The 24969-nt window shown below is 40.7% G+C and overlaps 1 protein-coding gene across 1 annotated transcript in view; it reads left to right on the forward strand.

The window, feature by feature from the left end:
* Positions 1 to 24969, forward strand: part of LOC122816536 (myomesin-3-like) — a 522511-nt gene that overhangs the window by 365412 nt on the left and 132130 nt on the right. Inside the window, exons 16-18 of the mRNA XM_044089388.1 lie at positions 9421 to 9508; positions 11523 to 11561; positions 20991 to 21096. Coding sequence (XP_043945323.1) covers positions 9421 to 9508; positions 11523 to 11561; positions 20991 to 21096 — 233 coding nt within the window. The remainder of the gene's footprint in view (positions 1 to 9420; positions 9509 to 11522; positions 11562 to 20990; positions 21097 to 24969) is intronic.

Below are 24969 nucleotides of genomic sequence, written 5' to 3' on the forward strand. Positions count from 1 at the left end.
ATTACAGCTGAAGTGCTGAGATCACTTCCCCCAAAGACAGATAGGCTGCTCAAGGCTCCCCACTCCCACTGGTGAGCTCAGAAACTTCCTTCTATCCAAGTAAGGCAATGGCCAACACAGGAACTACACACAGCCCAGAATACAGCAAAGCCTGTATACTGGTCTTAACTAGTCGAGCAAAGGCGGGAAAACAAGGAGTATTTTTTTTTTTTTTTGTTTTTTGTTTTTTTAGAAAAGAACACAGAAATGCAGTTAGGCAAACAGTAAAATCGATTAACACAGGCTAGCACACTTTAGTGAGCAGCCTCAGCAATTAAATTAGCAAAAAACAGTAATATTCGACCAGAGTCGACCAAAATGCTACTTTTAAGTGCAGATACTTTAGAATACAGCAGAAAAACACAAAACAGTTGTATCTTATTAAATGAAAGCCAGAGAGGACAATGCAGATAAAAAAGCCAAAAAGTACTTAAATCAGGAAAGTGGTCGCTTCTTTCAGTTCTCTGTAGCCAGGACCCCTCTGCAGGACCACGTGGAGCTCTGCTTGGGTATATAGCCAAAAAAAACGCCCTGAGGCGGATTTTTATACAGGGAACTTGAAAAGAGCTAGAAATGGTCCAAGGCAACCAATGAATTACAGCTCAAGTGCTGAGATCACTTCCCCCAGGGACAGATAGGCTGCTCAAGGCTCCCCACTCCCACTGGTGAGCTCAGAAACTTCCTTCTATCCAAGTAAGGCAATGGCCAACACAGGAACTACACACAGCCCAGAATACAGCAAAGCCTGTATACTGGTCTTAACTAGTCGAGCAAAGGAGTTAAACAGGCAAATATATTGTAAAACTTATACAGGAATAGATAAAAGCAAATACAAAGCTGAAGAGATGCATATAAAATACTTAAAATATACTTAGAATCAAAGAAGTATTTATTTATTTATTTATTTTTATCTGGTAAAATCTGGTAACTGGCTTTCGTCTGGTAACCATGACCAGACTTCATCAGACTGATGAAGTCTGGTTATGGTTACCAGATGAAAGTGCTTACTTTGAGTGTAATAAATTTTGGTTGTTCAGCTGGTGTTCCTAGCCTCGTTTGTTGGATCTGGTTTTGCAGAGTTCTTATCTTCCCATTTCAATGCTAAAACATGATTATATGCTATTTACTTTATTGTTAAGAAATAGATAAAGCACAATCCTCCACAAGTTACTTCACGTAGAGCAGATGGTCTTAATAACTAGTTGCAAGGCCGGATTAAGACCAAATTGGGCCTGATGCTGCCGCGCAAAAAGGGCCTATTCTTTCTCGGGATTGGTGCATGTGCATTCAACACTCACTGTGCATGTGCACTCAGACTGACCAAGAAGCCTTAATTGCTTACGACGCAATCAGCCAGCCTTTATTGAACATGAATAATAATAACGACATGTCAACGTATTATGGTAACAACTCAAGATTAACATCAAGCTATGTAACATTAACATTCAGTAGCAGTTGTCTGAAAAGTGCACTTAATGCAGAAAAGGCTAAACCAGATCAACTTAACCTAGCCTACCTAGGCATATTGTCACTCTTACTACTGCGCTATTGCTGCTTACTTATATTGCTGTTTTTCGAGCCTTAGCAAGCGCAAATTCTTTGATCATGTCAGTGAAGTCAAGGCTGCGCAGCAGCTCATGTTCAATGCTCATAAGCGCCAGCATGCTTAGTCTTTCCTTCTCCATTGAAGACCGCAGCTCTCCTTTGACTATTCCCAACTTTGAGAAGCTTTGCTTGCCGGAGGCATTGGACACTATCATGCACAGATAGATGCGCAACCCAATCTCGACTTTTGGAAATGTCTGAGAAAAATTAAACGATGACAAAAGCTTGTGCATGGTAAGTTCTGCTGATTCGTTCACAGTCACCGGTTTCTGAGTGCACATAAATGCAGCAAACTGTATCAGCTCAGCCACCAATGTGTCTTCCAAGTCATCTGGATATGAGGAAACGAGATTCTTAGCTTTGTCCTCGATCTGCTCAATGCTCAATGACGTTAGCTCCAAGAGAAATCCGAATGTTTTACAAATATCGTCATACGCCTTCATCCACTTTTCCATTTCAGCTAACAGACTGTCAGTCATGACCAAATACGTATGAGTTTTGAACGTTTCCCTTGGGCTGAGGTCTGCTTTGTTTGCAGCTCCTTCATCAGGCATTCGCTTTCGCTTTCGCTTACGGCCTCGATGCTGCTCAGCCTTGTATTCGCCGTGTTTAACTTTTTCGGTCGCCATCTGCTCATACAAGTCAAATCTGTCCCATGCAAACTGAACCATGTCAACCAGTGATGCCATCAATCCAGTTACCATATTCAGGCTGACTGTAAGATCTTGGAGGCTAATGCTCGTACTGTTGAGATGGCCAAGGATATCATTCCAGGCAGTCGCCATAACTGCTGTCTCAAGTTCGTCCATCCTGCGCAAAAATCCCACAACCTGATTTCTCATATCTGCCTTCTGCTCCTTATCTGCTGCAAGCTCATGCAGGACTTTCTGAATGCTCTTCCACCCTTCTACCAGCACTTTGACAGCATCTGCACGTTCACACCATCGGGTTCCAGGCAAACTCTTGAGCGTCAGCGTGCAGCGATTCTTTAGTCACTGCCAGCAATATGTTGAGTCAGACAGGAATACATATAGTCCATTGAATAAATCGAAAAAACTGGTACAGCCACCGCAGCTTTCAACAGCCTGATCTCCTACCAGGTTTAGGCTGTGGTTGCAGCATGGAATAAAAGTGGCGTATTTACATTCTCGCTTCACAATTGCCTGGACACCATTGTACCGTCCTGACATGTTTGACGCATTGTCATACGAATGGCCTCTGCAGTTAGCAATATCCAAGCCTTTTTCCTTCAGAAAGTTCAGAAGTATGCTAGCCATCTGCTCCGTCGTGTGTCTCATCATCATAGGCATGAATGTCAGGAACCGTTCAACTGGACCTGATGGCAGAACATACCGGATAACAATCTTTAGCTGATTGAGGCTTGATACATCAAGTGTCGAGTCAATCGAGAAAGAGAAATAGTTCGCCTCCTTCGCTTCTTTCAGGATGGTGTCCTGCACCTTTTGTCCCATGAGCTTCACCAGTTCCTCGCAAATTGTGGATGACAAATAGGAAACGTGACCTTTCCCATGGTTCACATACTTTCTAATATGGCTAGCCAGCAGAGTATCATACACCGCCAACAGCTCAATGATGCCAAGGTAGTTACCATTATGAGCGGAACCTATGATCTCATCTGCGCCCCTTATAGCAAGGCCACGCTCAGCTAGGAATATCAGAACGTCGATGAGCCACTTCAGAATCTGGCACCAGTAACACCGTTCTTCCTCAACCTGTTTGGTGGCTAGGTAGTCGAAATGATCAACCTCCCTCTGTCGGCTCGCAAAGGACAACATAGCCTGGCGATGACCATCGCTGCTTTCATGCATTTTTATTCTGGATTCACCTGCCCTCCAGTTGTCAAAACCGCCAGAAATTAACTTGGTCGCTTGAACAGCACTGCCGCTGAACAACTTGCATGCAAAGCAGAACACCTTCCCTGTCAAAGGCGAGTAGCACAACCATTGTCTACAGGGTTTTTTGCCTTGAGTGGATGCGTATGCACGAAGAAGGACTTTGTGCATCGACGTTGGGACAACTTGCCTGGGTATCGTCTGGCACTCTCTTCAAACTTCAATTCAGTGTGTTGGCATTCTTTTGGACCTTTCTTGGCCCAATATTCTCGAGTATCAGCGTCGATTTCACCCCACTGTCCCAAATCATTGGTGAAAGCCTCCAGTGTCGGCGCTAGTGCTTCAGCGATAGCGTCTCCTTTCACCTCTTCTCTCAATCTGCTGAACTTTCTCACTTTTTATTCTCTCTTGCCTCCACAGGTTCATCTTGCTTGGGCTGATCTTCAAGAGCACTCAAACTTGCAATCACATCCGACGCAGACGATTGAGACGAAGTTGCTCATACTCTGAAGTATGAACTCAATTTTGGAATTTTCGCCAAAAGCTTTTCTTGTTCTGCTGCTTCTTTCCTTTTCTTTTTCGCTTTATCCCATCCACTGAGTTGAGACACCATAGCAAGCGTGCGCGAAACAGTACAAAAGATATCACAAAGTAAACTGTTTAACGTAAAATTGATAGCATTAACTTGAAATCTTCGTTAACAATAAATATAACAACATTATAGTTATGTCACAGCACAAAGAATAATAGTAACTGTATAATAAGTAATGCTGTGTATAGGCGTCCGAAAGTCGGACTACAATTTCATTCTAAGAATTATTTTGAGGTTAATATAGCAAAGGAAAACTGTTCAGCTTCCGGAAAATTCTCATCTGTTTTCATCTGGGCCTATTTCAGGAATGGGCCTAATGCTGCAGCATCAATAGCACCCACCTTAATCCGGCCCTGAACTACATCTGACAATCTTATTAAGACCTCCCTTATTATAGATTATGCATCATAAACAGAAAAATCTCTTTTTTAATTTGTACAAATGTTTTGGGTTTCTAATATACTATACTATACTTAAAATACTTTGAGAGGCCGGCCAAGATTAGGGTCAGGAAGAAGTTTGATGATACTCATAGGAACCTTCATCGGGCACACACTGGCCATTTATGGGCCACATAGAAAGCTCCCCTAGAAACTTCAGGAAGCCAGTGATGCTATGGACAGGTACTTAAAATACAAGATGTGTTAGAGTTCATGAGATTAGTACCGATTTAATCTTTAATGTTTGTAAAGAGTGCTCTTCCCAACAACCATAGTGTACCCAGAATCACTCCCTCCTGCAGTTCATATGGGTTTACATGTATTGGTAGAATATTTAAATATAATTGCAAGTTATTTCTAATAGTCTTGTTGAGCCTACTGCTATTGGAACTTTTTGGGTATCTTTCTTCCACATTGTTCTCATTTCTGCCTGTAGAACCTGGTCTTTATGACTTTCTGTCTCTCGATAAGTACAACACTACAATTGCTGGTTACAGCAATTTCATTGATTAATGCTACTTTTGTTGGTATCAGTTTGTATGTGATGTTATTGAAGGATCCCATTTTGATTGGTGGAACTAAAACAATGTTGAATAGATGAGTCTTTAAGTATTCAATACAACAGAGACAGGTATATAAATGAAGAGGGGAAGTGGGTCTTCAGTATGTATGATGCTGAAAACAAAACTGGAGTAATTTCATATATAGAAAAAAGGGATGTTGCAATACTTCTAGCATTAATTGAAAATCATATTTTACCTGGCACAGAAATTCATTCAAATCATTAGCAGCATATGGTGAAATATCAAACCTAACTGGGCAAAATGTATGCATAAAACTGTAAATCACAGTGAAAACTTGGCTGATCCCAGTGCAGGAACTCATAATAATCATGTGGAAGCATATTGGTCAAGAGCAAAGAAACTTCTAGAACATATGAAGTGCACAAAGTATGAAATGGTTCCCTCATACTGGGATCACTTTATGTGGTTTGAAAGGTATGGGAGCTCTAAAGAAGATGCATTTAAAAATATATTACTTTACATTAAGGAATATCAAGAGGAACAGATTAATGCAACAAGTGACAAAGAAAATTATTTAACTTGTTAGACTTCTGTTACATTTTGTATAATGGTCATATAGTTCAGTGTTCTCCATTACAGACCTATTAATTACAAATAGTGTTGTTTATATATTTATTTGTTTAGATAATATTGCTTAATATTGTTTAATATTGTTACCATTCTTTAATTCAATAATTAATATTAAACTTCACACATACAGCTGAAAAATAGTAATTGACTACTAAAAATATATTTCTTAAGCATCATTTCTGTTATCTATCTAAAATTGCCACCAGAATCTTAATAAATATTCACATAACAACTATAGAGCAACATTATATTTTAAAGAATAAGTATTTTAAATGTTTACATGGTGATAATAGAGAACACCAGTGACCATGATTTAAAATGTTAGGACAGCAGTACACATGCAAAACTACACTTCTGCTGTAACATTTCAAACATCACAAAAAAACACTGTCTCAGTCTAGTGTTCTCCATTATCACCCCCATTATTTTACCATCATTGCTTAAATCTGAAAATTTGTATATTGTACAATTTGGGATTAAAATGGATAATTTGAGGAATTTAGATGTATTTGAAATGAGACTTATTATCACTTGATCGTCCTCCCTCAGACACTGAGATGATAAAGAACTAGACAATAAGTATCAATTTATGTACTAACCCTGTACATAATGGACTGAGGGGTCTGACTCATGGGTTCCCCATCTTATTGTATAAATCAGAATAGTTGAGAGGAAGAGATCTGCTTTGTTTGATATAGAGTGGGAGTTTATTCAATAGGTAATGGATCCTTTGTGAAAGATATCTGTCTTGCAGCAGGTCCTGTTTATATTACAGTATAGATTAAGGTCCCCGGAGTTCGTATTCATGGTGTTTGAACCTTTATGAACACATAGAAGGTCAAGAAGCTCAGGGTCTTTTGCCCCCTTGTAGGGCAGGCAGAGATTGCCATGGATTTGTCTGCAAGAATATTCCCAAAATCTTTTTGGTCTGAGTAGATGATGCCATCAGATATTAACTCACTACCAAATGCTAAGTGATGTTTCTGATATTCTTACTGTAAGTGATAAAGTCTTTGTACTTATCTGTGGAAATGGTAGCAATATCAAACTCATACATGGCTTTGCTAGGTCTGATTTTCTTCCTTACTAACTTGTTTACTGTTCTGAGATTGCTTTAAGAATGGTGTGATCAGAGGAGTTGTTTCACCTCTTGTTGTAGAGTTTGTTATTGTTGGGATTCCATCAGGTGTTTTTGTTTCTGAACTTGTCATTATATTTACAGTGAATAGGGACAGAGTATTCAATGCAGAACCCAAGATGGGAGCAAAAAATCAGTAACAAATGTGGTACTATTAGCTATGGGGTATTCATGAGGTGGCCAGCTATTGAATTTCATAAAACTGGTAGATGGCAGTAGGACGTCTGCCTTTGAGAAATCTCTGAAGACAGTGGGATCTCAGGGGATCACTGGCTGGAATGTTGTAGAGAATACTATGGCACAGTGGCCAGATTTGACCAGTGAGGTGATAATTATGGTTCTGATATGTAATGGTACAATATTTTGAAAACCAGCTCTACAAGATTTGGGTCCTTAGTAAGCACAGACACTAATTCATCTAGAGAGCAAACATTGATGATACCCAGAAACTGCTGTGCATATTTTTATGGTATAGTCTACACATCTATGGATGGATACCTGAAATCCCCCATGTTGATTGTGTTTGGTTCAGTAGTTAGAGTTAGGAATTCCAGTTTGTTAAGGGCTCTATGCTGACCTGAAAATGATCCATTGTGATCAGTGTTTGACCCTGGCTAATATGTGGAAAAAAATAACTACTAAATAAATAAATAACACAGTCTACATGGGCTACAGGTGTCAGGCTAGGGGTTTGGTAGTTTGCCACAGTATGAAAGGTGGATGTACCTGTGGTTACCAAGATATGTATGAATTCCAGATGCTAGTAGATGTGAGATGCTGAGATTATGAACAAAAACTGACAAACCCTCACCAGTGACAGGGTCGTCCTTATATGAGGTGCTAAAGGAGTGGTAGGCAGTAAAACCAAGTGTTGAAGGAGGGTCTTTTTTTTTTCCTTTGCTGACCAGGTTAATCTCACTAAGCCAGTGACCTCTCTTCAGTGGGGACCCAAAATGGCATTTATACTGCTAATGGAAAATTGCCAAAGGCACTGGGTAACTTCCCCTACTCTTTTCAGTAAGTGCCATGGGATCTTTTACATTCACCACCAACTCAAGAGATGGGGCCTTGGTTTAACATCTCAAAAAAAGGACAACACTCTCAGGAGTGCAGTACCCCCTTATGCTGCAGTGCAGTGTCAGCTATTGATCTACCTGGTGCTGAAATAGAACTCACAGCCTTCTGCACCACAGGCAAGTGTGCTATCTGTTGCACCACTGACACTGCCATGCTTTTGTTGTCACTATGTTGAGATCTTGTTTCCATAACCACACAAATGTTATATGTTTTCAAGAGTTGGCAAGGCTTTGAGGGCTGGCAACTTTTTACTTAGGGTTCTGGCATTAAGCAGTGCCATATTGGTGTAGGCTTGATTTGGATATGCTAGGTTGTCAGATGTCAAAGACTGACTTTGCCTAACAAAAGACAATATGGAAGCAGAAAATATCTTCCCCAATATGCAGCAGCCCTGTGGAGAGATGTGCCTAATATCCCTAAAGAAGTAGTTAGGGCAGTTAATTATCTCCTACCAGGATAACACTCATAATCGTCCCCTGAAATGACACTTGTAACTGACCAAGTTGCTGAAATAAATTATCTTCAGTTTGTGTTGTGGATCATTCTTTTGTAATGGCAATATATACTCAGAACTGGTGTCCTGCTGGTCAACCAAGTCTGTCTTCATATGTTCCAAGGGGGGTGTGAAGCCAGTCATTCACACTTGCATGAGCAGTGACCATACTGTATGCAATAGATTTGAGTGCCCTAGTGATATTGTGAATTCTGGCATCTGAGAGGTAGCTCACCATTACTCTATCTTTGCTCAGCCTGGTGAGTGGTGCATCTGTATGCCTCACTGGTGAGTCACTTATGACTAAGTCATTGTTATTTGAAGTGGTAGCTCCTAATGGCCTATAGGGTATGGGCATACCAACTGAGTGAGCCATCATTATGGTGCTAATAGGGGGTACTGTCATACGTTCTTAGATTAGTACTAGGCTAACTGCCCTTGTGGGACATTTTAAGCCTAGCCAATTACCCCATGTGAGAATCAAACCCTGCACCTTGTGTTTGTAAGGTAAATACCTTAACCATTATACTAACCTGCCACCTCATGGGTGTCATGGGGACTGTAGGTGAAGTATTTGTAAGCTGCTAAGGTTTGAGTGTAATGATATAGTACCTAGAAGGCCGTTAAGGCTTAGGTAGGGAGGTTTTAGTACCTCAGCATTTATGTGTTTGTGCTGTGCTGCTGGGGGGGGGGGGTCTGTAGTTTCTAACAACCATGACACTAGTTTACCTCCAGTTTTAAGTATTTGCAGCTCTCACATATAAACTCAGTGTCACATATGTACATACAGATACACATATTTTCTCATATGAACACACAACTTTCATTGTTAAGGCTATGGCTTTCCATTCCTTGTGGATCTTTTACAATATAAAAACTACTAACGTGACTCATACATTCACCTAGAAATAATAAAGTTGATGAGCTGAACATATTTGCAAATAAAATATGTGCAGCCACAGAAAAAAGAATTATGCAGTGAGGTTATGATACAGTTAAGTAAGTAATGTTTACATTTTTTCTCCCTAGTTTACAAAGAATACAGAGGGTGTATATAAAGCAACTGTTTCGGATGCCAGAGGAGAAGACGTCAGTGAACTTAATTTGACTGGCAAAGGTATGGCTATATCATATAAACTGCTCATAATAGTTATCTCCCTTTATACTTTAAAGCTTCCTTTTTTCCTGTGGCTATGCATTTTGAGTATTGTAGTTTAAGATCACGTCTTGCAAAACTGACTGTATTCTTAGCAAATCATCTTAAATAAGCAAATAAATAAATAAATAATATTCTTATTAATTCATACTGATTTAAATCAGAAGGAAGAAAGGATGAAAAAAAAAGAATGAGTAACGCATGTGGTTCAGTGGATTGCAACACACGGAAATGATTAAAGTATGAGCTGATGTAATAAAACTAGTTCAGCTCATGAAATATAATAAAAATTAAACAAAAAAATGCCTCACGATTGTTGAACTTGTGTGTCAAGCAGTATATGTATTGAAAGAGGTCATAATACTTTAAAGATGACTGCTTGAAATGTAGATTAAAGATAGAAATAGAGAAAAGGCAATGTTTCTTGGATGTTATAAATTCTTAAAAAACTGAAATACTGAAATACAAAAGAGACTGTTACAAAACAAGGTCTGACCTACAGTTCTGTGGTTGATGATTGGCAATGTTTGTCTACTGAAGTGCCGTCCTTTAATTAATCTGTAGTGTTTCTTCTCAGCATGACTCATTTCTCATGTTAATTGTCCTCAACATGTACTATAAAGTATACCAGGAACTTACACGGCAATTGTTACCTATTGAGGTAACTTCTAGGTATGCAGTAATAAGTATCACAATGGCTATGAAACTGAGGCTGTCAGCAGTTTGTGTTTCATAATGAAACAGAAGCACAGCAACAAAGAGGGAACACCTAACCTGCCAAACATTACCTAATCTGCCCACACACTGTCCACTTGTTCTACAGTTAATTGTAGCAATCTATAGTCTGCATCCTTTTCAATGATTTCCCCTAACCAACTCCCTGGAAAACCTTTTCCATGTATTCACAAATGTTTCTCTCTCTCTCTCTCTCACTCTCTCTAAAAAGTATTATTTTATATTTTACTCAGCTCACGCCTTTATCAAGCTTCTAAGTGTGTCTATCTCATTTCTGAAAACTGCTTAAATTCTGTACAGTTTTGCATCGTCCCCATCACACGTATATCCTGAAATGTTGCATGCATTGTACAGTGATTGATACTGGCATATCTAAGGTTTGTCTTGGCAAAAGTGGAGCAAATATGGAAACCCGATTCAAGGTAATGTTGATGAAAGGCTTAGTTTTTAATGCGGGACACAAGTACCTTCTATGAATTTTACACTGCCAAACAGTTCTTTGCAGCTGTGTGAAACTGAATGACAAAACCTGGACTCAATAACAAGATTATCTTGGCAAACTCTTACAATCCCACTTAATGTATATACTGTGCCTATCAGGGTATAGCCCCAACCTTGTGTATATTTCTGCTAAGAGCTATCTGATGCAGCTTAATATCAACAGAATAAGATGAAAGAATGAATTAATTTGTGTCAGCAGCTTTGAAATTATTGTCACACCACAAAGCTATGACTCAAGTTATATTATACCTCTATGATCCCAGAGGGTATTATGCCAGAGCATTAGCAAATCCTTATCATCATACCTTGTTGCTTAATCACCCTTAGTCATTTTAGAAATGAGATAAAAATCAGAATGCTCTTTTCCAGTTACTTTTTATTGTATTATCTGGTCTAACTCTTTCACAATGTCACCCAGCCCTATAGTATATTAATCAAACCGGCTTTAATGCTAACGTATACCCATCATTCACACAGATATTTGAATTGTCACACTGTGTATAAAATGATAAAACATAATGCAGGCTGCTGCTAATAGTGAGGCTCTGACTGTGCTGCAATTATTACTGCTAACATTTTAAGATGTCGGACATGGTTGATACCTAGTGATATATTTTATGGTGCTGAATAAAAGTATGCATAGTAATTTGACAGAATTTGCAAATTGTGGTGCTGTTTTCATGTTTACCTCATTAAAACTATCACAGACATTAACGCATCTTCACTTCATTCTTTTCAGGTCTTGAGGACCTCATAAGGGAAATCTGTAGAGTAAGTGGTAAGTTGTACGTATAAACAATGCATCTTGAAGACTATATTATTACTTAAAAAGTGTGTGTATCATTGAATAAGCGACACGTTTAATTTTGGGAAGTCTTCAAAGCACTCAATGGCATAGCATATAAAACCTTAAAATTGTTGAATTAATTGTTTATTTAGGTTTAAGTATAATAACGCCTGTGATTGTGAAGTATTTCTTTTACATATCCTGTGCCATCCAGGCAAGGATAAGCTACTTTATTTGATTTTTTTTCACTTTGCACTTGTTTAAGTGATTGCTACTGTTTTAATCTGCATTTTAGAGCATTCCGTTTATTTTCTGCCAGAAAAATTGCCTCTTACTTTAAGTGTAGTTAAGTGAACTGTTTACATTTAAATTGTCTTGATGTAAGGTGATCTAGCCAGATAATAAGTTGTTTTGTTGTTATGTTGCACTTGAGGATGCCTGTGTTTTTACATTAAAAGGGCCAGATCATCCATCATGTGTCAGAAGGTGTTTGCCTGGTCATTCTGAGTTGGGAAGCACTCCAGAAGAGCTCATACTATAGTTGTTTATTGGCCAGAAGGCTTGGGAGTTAGATTTCAGTTTATTTTTAGTTGCTATAAATTAGGAGCATTTGGGCAGAGCTAATCACCATACAGAGGCAGTTGGCAATGCTCTCTACAGATGCAAATGCTTGGACAGTAAAGTTTACCTATAAAACTAGTAATAGGAATGTAACCTGTAACTTACTGAGGCATTGCGCATAGTTAAACTTAGAGCCACTACCTTGCGCATCTAACGACACTAATATTGTTATCTTAGCACTATCTAACTTTTGCTCTTAACCCTAGAAATCACCCCAGGAGACTTCTGTATAACCCAGTTCTTAAACCCTAATTTCCCACCCTAATTCAGGTCTGGGCAGTATGCATATACAATTTCCAAATGTCTCTGCAGTCATCTTGGTAGATATGTGCATCCTGAGACAATGTAGCAGGTGTCTCATGTTCATAGACAACCATTTAATCCTTAAAGAAATTAACACAGTATGCAAGAGATGTAACAATTTCCTTTAGGCACAAGTCTTGCTTACAAACAAGATTGTCAAGAACATACAAACTATATCTGCCACATATACTGCCAACCACACACACACACACACACACACACACACACACACACAGATCATCTTATGTTGAGGCACTAAAAAGCAACTTTACCAAGCCTCAAAGACCTTCAACGCTTACTAATGGCAATGCCTATCCTCAGCAATCTCTAAAGCACTCACCAAAAACAACACCAAGCACCAGACATACACCATCACCCTATGGACCTCAAGAACAAAGCCCATAAGGCAAGCAAACACTTTACCCTGGACTCTTGTCATAGGGGACTCCATTGTATAACATACAGATGCCCCACTCGACATACTGGACAAGGAGAAGATAACAGCTAAGATCCAAGTTATGCACACACTCAAGTTACTGCACCGCACGTACTAGTATGATTTTATCATAGTCCATGTGAGTGTAAATAACCTGCGATGTACCTCACTGGACTGTATAAAGAAAGACACTATGGATCTCTCTGAATATGTGTCATTCAATGCAAGTATGTGTCTTGCATTAAACAGAATTCTACCTTCACCAAGGACGATGCCACATTATGAACAAAAAATTATTAATTGTAATAATTGGCTATGTTTCTGGTGTCATTACAGGAGTATTCAATATCTATCAGCATGAGAGGACATGGTTGACAGACCATGTTGCTTTGCCAAGGGTGGTCTGTACCTGTCCCCCCTGGGCTACTGGATATCAGCTAAAACTTTATTCACCCCCTTAGAGCCTCTTTTAGGCAATGCCAAAATGATAAACCTACTGACTTAGTAAATAAAACTCAAAGAAACCTAAAGGTGTTACTGCTGAATGCTAGAACCCTTAACAAGAAGCTCCATACTGTAGAAACTCTCCTCACTCTGGAGAATGTAGACATCTGTGCCGTTACAGAGTCATGGTTTAATGCTGCAAAACGTACTCCGGCAGTGTAAGGATTCAGTGCCTTCCACACATTTAGATCATCAGCTGCACAAACAGGGACTAAAGGTAGTGGTGCTTTGATCTACATTAGCAATAAATATACCTCTAGGATGGTTAAACGGGATAATGTCCTGGGGTTCATCCACATGCAAATCACCATAGATAAAGTCCCCTGCCACATCCTGGCAAGCTATAGGTCACCCTCTATGCCCCAAGAATCCCATAACTCATACCAGTACCTAATGGAGGCACTCACCATCCAACCAAATACCCTTTTCTTGGGCGACTTTAACTATCCTTGTATAGACTGGGAAACAAATGCTGCCTCCAGTTCATGGGCGCAACATTTATTAACACAAATACACTTGACCAGATTGTGCGCTCTCCAACCAGATGTTCAAACATACTGGACCTCATACTCACCAGTATGGGAGAGCACTGCACTCCACTGTGTCATATTCTCACTGGTGAGGTTGGATCACAAAGCTGTATTCTTTGAAATAAAATTCAACTTGGAAACCAAACTAAACCTGTAGCAGTTAGGAATTATTCTTAAGGAAGCTATGAGTTCACAACAATAAAGCACTTCACCTCAGTAAAACAGTTCATTTACACATACAGGCATGTCCAAAGGGCAGTTTCAGGTATACTCTTCAGTCCAGCTGGTGAATCTGGGAATCTTGAGGCAATGTTACAATTGCCTTATGTACACAGACAACCCTCTCCTTCTTCCATCAAACACAAATGTATGTGAGAGATGCAACTATACAGCCAAGCTGGTGGCCAAGATCTCTCAACCCAAGGCTTTAACAGCCAGTCAGGAGGAGAAGGGAAACACTTGCACCACACTTCCAGTCTCACATACACCAGTCATATATGCACCAGCAAACAATACACATAAATACACGAAAACATACTCGGAGGCTCTAAATAAAAATCTGCCTAAGCAGCAGAGACCTCTAAAGCAGACATCCAAGCAACCTCCACCCTCAAACAACAACCATGTATCACATACTTCACAGAGTCAGTGTGCCATGCAACCACAGCCCTTAATGCTTAACAACGCACCCAATACACTAGTAATAGGAGAAGGTTACTGTAAGCTGCCTGTCGGGTGCCAGGATCCGACACATAACACAAGCATTCAGGTCACTCCAAAACAAGTACAAATATGACTCTGTCATTGTACATGTTGGTGTGAATGACCTGAGACATACCTCCCTGAACTACATGAAAAGAGACATAGAGGAGCTCTCTGATCATGTAGCCCAGGCCGGTATGACCCTGACCCTGAGTAGCATCTTGCCCTCACCAAGAATGATGCCACAATACAAAGATAAAATTATCAGTTTTAACAATTGGCTAAGGTTCTGGTGTCATTCAAAGGGGATCTAGTGTCTGCCAGCCTGGAACGACATGCTCGACAAGCCACGCTGCTTCACCAGAGATGGCTTGCACCTGTCGCCCTTAGGCTTTCAAATACTGGCCAAGGCTCTTGCCACCCCCATAGTGTCTTTTTTAGGCAAGGCTCAAAAGACAAACCCACCTCCCTAAACAACACAAGTAACCAAAAACTGAGGGTAATGCTACTCAATGCCAGAAGTCTCAACCTCAAAATGCACGCACTCGAGGCACTCCTCAGCATGGAGAAAATCGATATCTGTGCAGTAACAGAAACCTGGTTTAAGGCTCCAGAGAGCACCCCAGCACTACCAGACTACAACTCATACCATAACGTTCGGCCTTATAACCCAGACCAAAATACAAAAGGAGGGGGTGTATCCATTTTCATAAAGGATACCCACACCTCCAGGTTAGTAGCACAGCACATGGCCTCAGATACCATCCATGTGCAATTAACGGAGGGCAAAGCTGTTTTTCAGATCATAGCTTGCTAAAGATCACCTACCTTGTCTCAGGACCCCCACTCAGCATTCCTGAGAACATTGGAAAATATAAAGGTCCTAACAAACACCATGATATTGGGAGATTTCAACTACTCAAACATTGACTGGGATAACTAATCAAATACAAACTCCTTTCCCCAACACTTCCTAGAGTTTATAAATTCAAATGCCCTGGAATAGCTGGTCACTATGCCCACAAGAGATGATAACATATTGGACCTGATCATCACCAACATGGGGGAATCAGTGCTCCACACCAGAGGTAAACCCCTCGCTGGTAAGATCAGATCATAAACTAATCACACTGGACATCCACATCCTGTCCCCACCCCCGGTCAAGGAAACCACTGTGGAAAACTTTTCAAAAGCCAACTTCTCACTTCTCAAGACCGAGGTGGAAAGTTTCCAAGCCCCCTTGCTAAAGGATAATGCTGCCCAAACAGCAGAATCCTTTACAAATGCATTCTATGAGCACCTACAGGAATACATGGATTGAGCCATCCCAAGCAAAACCAAGACTCACTTCTCCAAAAAGAGGAAACCAGTTTGGTGGTCCCCAGCCATAAATAAACTATACAACAAAAGGAGGAAACTATTAGATGATAGAGCAAAATTCCAAAAAGGAAAGGCATCACTGATCAATATCAGCAAGAAACTATGATCCCTCATAAAATCATCCAAGGCCAGTTTTGAAAGAAAAATTGCAAAAGACTCTAAAGATAATCACAAAGCCTTCTTTAGCAATGCCAAGAATCTAGGTGGAAACTCTCAGATATGCTCTGAGCTAGTACAAAATGGCAAAAAAGACACTGAACCAACTGACATTGCCAACATCCTGGCTGACAGGTTCAGTGCAAATATTACCCCCCCCTCACCCGCAAAAGGGCCCGTGTCCATCCCAGAAGAATGCAGAGCCCCAGACATCACAGACAAGCAGGTAAAAACAGCCCTCTCCAAAGCTAAAAACACAGCATCAGTGGGACTGGATGATATCCCAGGCTGCGTCTTACACGAGCTCCAAAATGAACTAAACCATCACCTAAATTCACTGTTCGAACTCAGCCTTACCACAGACTATGTACCCAAAGAGCTACAGTCATCCCGCTCCACAAAGGTGGTGCCACAACAGAACCTGGGAACTATTGCCCTATAAGCCTGTCTAGCCTGGTCTGCAAGGCTATGGAGCGAATCATCATGGATCTCATAAACAGAGACATTGGGAACCTCCAGGCACTGGACCCTACCCAATTCGGCTTTGTTAAAGGCAGATCATGCCTCCTAAACCTAATTGACTTCTTTGAAACAGTTACCAAGGCCATAGATGAAGGAAAGGTAGTCCACACTGCCTACCTGGACCTCGCTAAGATCTTCGACACCATTCCCCACTCTGGCATCATAGATAAACTCACCAGCTTGAACATTAACCCCTATATCATGAGATGGGTTGCCAACTGGCTCATGGATAGACCACACATGGTCAGAGTTGTGGGTGCCATGTCCGACTCTAAACCAGTCACAAGTGGCATCCCACAGGGCTTGGTCCTGGGACCCCTCCTGTTTGGTATATACTTCTCCGAGGTATAAGCAAGCATGGGAGGACTATGGCTAGCCAAGTTCGCAGATGACTGCAAACTGGGGGCCATAATAGACTCTCCGGCTGACACAGACATCCTCCAGAAGGGTCTCACAGAAGCAGAGACCTGGTGTCAGAACCATGGCCTCAAGCTAAATGCTAAAAAATGCATAGTCATCCCCTTTGAGAAAAACAAAGTGCCCACGAATTATCACATAGGTGGTAATCCACTAAGTATGGAAGATGTAATTAGGGACCTGGGGACCCAGGTAGATAGCAACCTCTCCTTTGATAGCCACATTGCCAAAGTGGTTAGAAATTCCTTCAATGTAGCCCACCTAATCATGAAAGGGTTCATATCTAGATCAAGAGAGGCCCATAATAGAGTACAATGCTCAATTTGGAATGTACCTTACTCGACACCTGCAACAGCTGGAAAAGCCACAGAAGTACCTCACCAAGAGGATCATGGGCCTCAAACAGATGGCCTATGCAGCTTGACTAAAGAAACTCCAGCTCTACTCAGTTGCTTACCGCCTGCTCAGAGGTGATCTCTGCCTGACGTATAAGGCCATGTCCAACCCGGAATTAATGGACATGTTCCACCTCAAGAAAACCAAATCTCTGAGAGCCACATGCTCCAGTGAATTAAACCTCAACACAACAATAAACAGGACATGCTGGAGGGATAGATTCCTGTCCCAAAGACTTCCCTCACTCTGGAATAGAATCCCAGTTTATGTTAGGCAGAGCACCTCACTAACATTCTTCAAGAGAAATCTTGACAAGTGGATGGGAAATCGTAAATTCACCCCGGAGATCACCTCAATGGCCCTGCTAGACAGAGGCTCAGGAAACTAATTTAAAAAGGGAGGCGAAAGCCAACACATTCTGGCTAGGCTTATAAATGCCCTTGGGCAGATAGCTTAGTACCTACCTATGAACCTATGAACAGCCTATGTGAAATTGTTCACCAAAACTCTGTACAAGCATGTAAATGGCTGCATAGAGGCTGCTGTACCTGACAGAAGTAAGACCAAAACAAACACACTAGTGGAATCCTAACTTCAAAAGGGTATATAACATAAGGAAAAAAGCCACAGACAAAATCAGAAAAAGCAACTCTCGTCATGACAATAGCTCACTGATTAAATTAAACAGGAAACTAAAAGGATTAATTAGGTCCACTAAGGCCTGTTACGAGATCAGGATAGTCTCTTGAGCTAAGGACAACAACAAGGCCTTCAATAGCTATGTCCAAAATCTTAAAGGTAACACACAGCTTATACCTACTTGTTTGTTTGAATAAAGAAAGCATCCTTGTACTGAATTGGATGTGTCGGCTTGATTTAAAGCACACATTGGATTATTTAAGGGCTCACTGGCTCTTATTGCCTGCATACTGCTTGTGCGATGATTTTCTTGGTGACATAGCAAATATGTTGGCTGACAAATTCAGTTCTAACTTCACCCCCTAATCCCCCCCGACCCCTCTATGTATCCCTACAAGTATAACTCTCCCAGCTATATGCAAGGTACAGGTCATGGTGGCATTCACTGAGACCAAAACACATCCTCAGTGGACCCCAACAAAATCCCGAGTTGCATCCTAAATAGCTTGAACATGACGTATCAGGGCCACTTGAGTCACTTTTCAACTACAGACTCAAAACAGACAACATACCATGTGAATAGAGGACTGCAACAGTTATCTGTCTCCACAAGAGTGGTCCAACAACTGACCCTGGAAACTCCAGACCCATCAGTCTGACTAGTCTAATATGCAGTACCATAGAATGAATTATCATGGAGATGACCACCCAATTTGGCTTTGTCAAAGGAAGGTCTTGCCTACTTAACCTGGTAGATTTCTATAAGAGGGTCAGCATGGCAATGGATCAGGGGAAAATGGTGCATACTGTCTACCTTGACCTGGGTAAGGTGTTCAATACAATACCCTTCTCAGGTATTGTTAACAAAATCATTGAACTAAGCTTAAAACCCCACATAACTTGGTCTGATGAAGCTCCTATGCGAAAGCACTTACCCTGTTGTATGTTAAAATGAATAGTGGATTTTTTACTTTTTTGGTCGACTGGTTTTGTTTCTGTTTTCATTGATTTGCAGCTGTGTCTTACCTCCGGTGGTGTATATATACTTCTTTGCACATTTACCTATATATATAGTTGTATTTAAAATAATATCAACAGCAAAAATATGTAAACTTACAAATATCTACAGCTCTACAGCAAAAAATATCTAACACAAAAATATTGAAACATTTGAAATATTGAAAGGGTGCTAAACATACGCTGAAGCCTGTGGTCAGGTCAATTAAATCCTTTATTTTGGACTCAGCAAACTGTATTGCGGTACTTAGCAACAAGTCAAGATTTTTTAGTGATGGCTGCCATTCATAATCTATACACTAACATTCCTGCTGATATAAGATTAGTATGGTTTAAGGAGTATGTTTCAGACAACAGTTCTTTCCCTTTTAAAGAAGACATCTTTTGTGCCTGGAGATAGTGCTTAGGCACAATTATTTTATTGTTAACAAGTACTTTTATCAACAGATACAAGGAGTGGTTGTGGGGCCAGTTATGGGCCCCAGCTTTGCAAATATTGTACTTCTTTATTTGAAAAAAATGTTTCTCTATGGAAGATTTGTTTGTGTGTGTGTGTGTGTGTGTGTGTGTGTGTGTGTGTGTGTGTGTGTGTGTGTGTGTGTGTGTGTGTGTGTGTGTGTTAAAAAGTATTTCTATTATATTGATGATTTGCTTTATTTTTGGACAGGATCACAAGAAATGCTGAATTAATTTCTGGAATATTTGAACAAGACCACTAGGTTTACTTTTACTATAAGAAAAATGAGTGTGGTAGTATTGGACATTAAGTTGGAAAACTGTTTTCAAAATGACAGACTGTTTTGCACAGTAGCAAGAAAATCTGTGCAAAGCCAAAAGCACTCATCTCTTGTTTTAACTTAATAAACCATGGTTTAAACAAGCAATTACAGTTTGAATATTTTTTAATTTTTAATAAGAATGGAAAGTGACCTTTAACACAGATCTAACATAAGAAGTTGTGACAATGGCCCATTTTAGTAATTCGCATGCCAGTATCTAGATTCCACTTATTTGCACTACGATAATATGCATCCGACTTTTTAGAAACACAATATAGTGAAAGATCAAATGACAAGATTCAGTAGCCTTACCACCACAGACTCAGATTTTAAACTAGAATGGTTCAAAAGGTGAAGCAGAGCATAGGAAATTGTGTTGGTGGCCGAAAGAAGAGTGTGATGGTAAATACGGTTCTGTACGTAAACAAAGGGTTGTCACTTTGGTGACCCAAAATACTGAACTGTAAACAAATACTCTTCAGTAACTCTATATGAGGTGCTGTAAAGAATTTGAAAGGTAAGATATAGCTCCTTATGTATTGCAGTTAATTCAGAAATACGAACATTGTTCTGGGAGGTGTTAAAACCATAACCAGTGATATAAGAGAACTCAAAACGTCTGCTAGTGGTCAAGTGCATGGCAGATAAATAATTAAAGCAGTCTAAAATAATCACTTTGAGACAGAAATACAGGAACAAAGTAATAAACAAAGGATGCTGGCGTTTCAATTGTCAAAGAATAAGAAAGACTCTCAGGCATCACAGTATTGAAATTCCTGAGTGCAGTTAAGCAGTTTGATATGCCATTTCATAAGGCAATGCCAAAGGTGTACAGATAGTGCAGACCAAGCTTGAACTTCCAGTTAAGACCATTTATTGTTATTAAGGGGGTAGTTTACTCTCTTTAAAGGTGCAAGGTATATTTGTTGTTTGGTCTGATGGCTGAAATAAGATATGTAGATTATGCAAGCTCCTTGAAAGAAACTATGTTTCCTTATTTGTTTATCTTTGCTACAGCCTTGACAGCAGGTCCCTTGAAAATCCAAAGCACAGCTGAAGGCATCAAACTTTATTCCGTACTAAAGTGTTACGTGGATGATTTGAAAACCACCTGGTTTCATAAGTATGTGCATTTATTTCTTTGACCTATTTTGTTTCATTAACAGATTAGTGCATTAGACTGCATGAACTAACACTGAGCATTATAGATTAGTAAAGTATCACATCCGATGACTTCTTCTGAAACATATTTATGCACTGAAGCTGAATGACTCATGTATTTTATACTGAAAGCACACAGAATGTAAGCAAATGTTAACATTGACATGTCTAGCTGTATTAAAAACAATCTTGTAAAAGGTAACTGATAAGCATTAATTGCTTCTGGTCTGAAACAAAGCCAATCTTCATTAGGAAAAAAATAAAAACATAATGTCTGCATTTTTCATAGATTAGTACTAGACTAACTGTCCTCTTAGATCATTTTAAGCCTAGCCAATTACCCCATGTGAGAATCAAACCCTGCACCTTGTGTTACTAAGGTAAGCACCTTAACTATTACACCAACCTCCCATCCCTCAAAATATTTATTTCACATATCACCATATAACACTTTTTTCTGGTATCATATAGCTATGGTCAAAAGTGGAATTTCTCAGCTGCTAAATGAAACAAACTTTCTAACATCTGAAAACTTTTACAATTATAATTTTAAAAAATCCTGTATAATGATTATAGACTGAACTTATTCTGTTTTTCAAGTCATACTTGTGAAATCATATTTTTTTCCAGGTCTGCTGCAACTTCTTCCTTCTGACATGGTAACCTAGGAATTAGTTGTTCATAACTGTACGGATGGGTGGTTGATAAAAATGCATTTTGGTGGTGAAGCTTGTTTTTCAGTGAAGAACCATTTTGTTCAGGAGTTTTGAAGTAGTCATAAATTCATAGTTTAATTACTTAGTAGTTTGCTACAGTGTTTGAAAAGTAGAAAAAAAGTAGCTTTAACAACTTAGAGCTGAGAGGCATAGCTAAGGAAGTATGGAGATGGACTAAGCTTGGCTATTTGCTTAGAGCAGCAGAGAAATGGACATTTTTTCTCCATTTGTCTGCTCTACACCTTTGATCTGTGGAGGCACCATATTGAAAATGCCACCAGGCATCAGATGACCCACCTAATGTTCTGAGTGACCGAAGGGAGGGAGATAGGAAACAATGGAGGATGTAATAATATATGAAGATGAATGGAATGGGGTGTCAAGAAGGTACAACAAATTAAAATTAATTTCTATTATATGAGACCAGTATTTGAGATGGTTGCATAGGTTGTTTAGAACTCCACTTCAGTTACAGAGGTATTGGAATGTGGGGGTGGGGAAATGTTGGAGATATGGAGAGAAGGGTCGAGAGAATCTGCATATGTTTTGGAAGTATCAGGCAGATGTCCTTCTATTCCTATGTTGCAGTATTCTGGATGTGGGATTTTCTGCCCTCAGGTGACTCGTATGTCGGCTCCTATACAAAAGCTTCAGCTTGGCTGTTGCAGTGTGTGTTGGATGTCACACATAAGGCCATAAACCAGAGCCCTTAAATGTGACATCTGCACGCACAATCCTCAGAACTTTTCAGACGCAGATGACCTTCGCATTGTATGATCGCCTCTTCCCAGATGTCGCATCTTAAAGATAAGCAACCCGTTGGGTTTCTGTTTCTCTTATTTTACCGATTGTTATTGCTTAGGCTTGGTTGTTGTAGCCTTTAGCTGATGTCAGGTAAAAAGGGAAAGTGCCAATGCAGGCGCCAGATACCCCATAAAGACACCCATGATAGGTGTGTTTTTTGCTTAGGCCAGGAACACGGTCACTCCTCCTGCATAATTTGTCAATCTTTTGTGCAGAAGACCCTTTGCAGCTGCCTGGCCACTTTAAAACTCTACGTTGAAAACCAGCCCCTTAAGCGGTTAGTCTTTAGAATGGATCCTGCATCAGAGGCCACACCTGAACCTCCGCACAAGAAGGCCAAGATTCCTAGGCCTTCCTCTCCTGCCGCTCTGCTTCCCAATGCCCCACTAACTGCCAGTCTAGGGGTAAAGGTGTACTCGGCGGATCCATCGACTACAATGACGTCCCTTGAGGAAGCCATTGCACAGCCGACTGTCATGTCCTCGGACCTTAACCAGAAAATGGCTACCGTCGATGTTGAGGGGGGACCAGTTTCGGTGATACCTCCGACCGGGATCCACACTTCAGATGTGTTAATCTCAAAACCCTACGCCAGGCCGCTTCCTACTTCCACCCCAGCCAAAAAGAAGCAGAAAACTAAGCATACCTCTTACTCGACAGAAGCCATACCAGACTGGCAGGCCTTCACCTCCTCTCTCATGCAGGCCTTTATGGCCCTCAGGCCTTCAGCCTCAGCCCCTACTACTCTGCCTCTATTGAGCCCTAGGCCTGCTTCTGCCTCTCCCCTCCAAACCATGACCTCTCAAGTCAGGGAGGAAGAGCATGATTTTTCCTTTTTTTCCTCAGAGGATTCCATTTCATATGCATCCTAGATTGCTTCCCCCCAGGAATATTACTCTCCTGATGAGGAATCTGTGGAAGGGGATTCGCCTCCTGAGGATATTACATTTGGTGAGACCATCACCAAGATGAAAGATTACTTTAAATGGGATACTTTCCAAATGACTGACACCCAAAAAAGGTACTTTGAGCTTCTGCAAATAGAATCACCCCCCCCCCCCCCAATTTGGTGGTTCCTCTGGTTCTACCTGCTTACCTGGATGCTTTCAACTCAGCTTCTAATGCCCCAGACTCCCAGCCTCTGGATACTAAGTGCACCGACCACTTTTATAAAGTACCAGAGGACCAGATGTTCCTGGTTAAACCACCCTTGGTGGACCCAGCTGTGATTGCCACCACTCCAGATATGCAATTTAGACTGCTGCCTCCCTCCTACCCACAGATAAAGATAGCAAATATATGGCTAGGATGGGAAAGAAGGTATACACATCTTCCACTTTGGTTTTCAGAGCCATAAATTATCAGACCCACATGATTAAGTATGCTCTAGACTTAGTTTCTCAAGCCTCCTCCATGCTGGCTTCTTTGCCTGACAGTCCCATTAAGACAGACATTACCTCCAAACTGTCCTTGGCCCAACAGGTAGCCAGGCATTCCATCAGATGCAGCTATGATGCTGCAGAATCATCTGCCCTATCTGAAGCATTTGCTTCTGTCCTCAGGAGGTATTCGTGGCTAAGACTTCAGAACCTACCAGAAGACTTCAAGTCGAAGATCTTGGATGCCCCACTGGACCACAATGTCCTTTTCAGTAAACAATCTCCAGACATCTTTAAGAATCTGCAGGAAAAAAGTAAAGAACTACAGGACATCAAGCATCTTCTGGTGTCCCCCATTCCCAAGTATTATAGGAACTACCCTGCTAAAGCCATGTCCAGACCTTCAGCTCCATCTCCTCAACCCAGACAATCTTTTCAGGACAGAGGAAACCCCAGTAATGTGTGACTGCCTTGCCCACCTACCCCTCTCTGCACGCCTTTCCCACTGTATTCCCCTATGGCAATCCATCACCACAGACCAATGGGTCTTATCCATTATCCAAAAAGGGTACTTCCTATCCTGGAAAGAACTCCCCCCAGGAAAGGCATTCCATTCCCCCCAAAAACCAGGCCCATCTCATGCCACAAGATCTGGCAGACCTTCTAAAGCTAGGCACCATAGAACCTGTCCCCTCAGGACAAGAAGGAAAGGGTTTCTACTCCCATCTCTTCCTGTTCCCCAAAAAAGATGGGCCCTGGAGACCCATCTTAGACCTATCCTACCTAAATCTTCACCTTCAGGTACCCCCCTTCAAAATGCTTTCTCTCCCCACTCTACTACCTCTAATTCCAGCCAAAGCATTCATGGTCACCCTGGACCTAAAGGAGGCCTACCTACACATACCCATCAGGACTTCCCACAGACCATTCCTGCCT

The sequence above is a fragment of the Protopterus annectens genome, chromosome 1.part1 (assembly GCF_019279795.1).
Source record: "Protopterus annectens isolate FY-2018-M chromosome 1.part1, PAN1.0, whole genome shotgun sequence".
Classification (NCBI taxonomy): Eukaryota; Metazoa; Chordata; order Ceratodontiformes; family Protopteridae; genus Protopterus; species Protopterus annectens.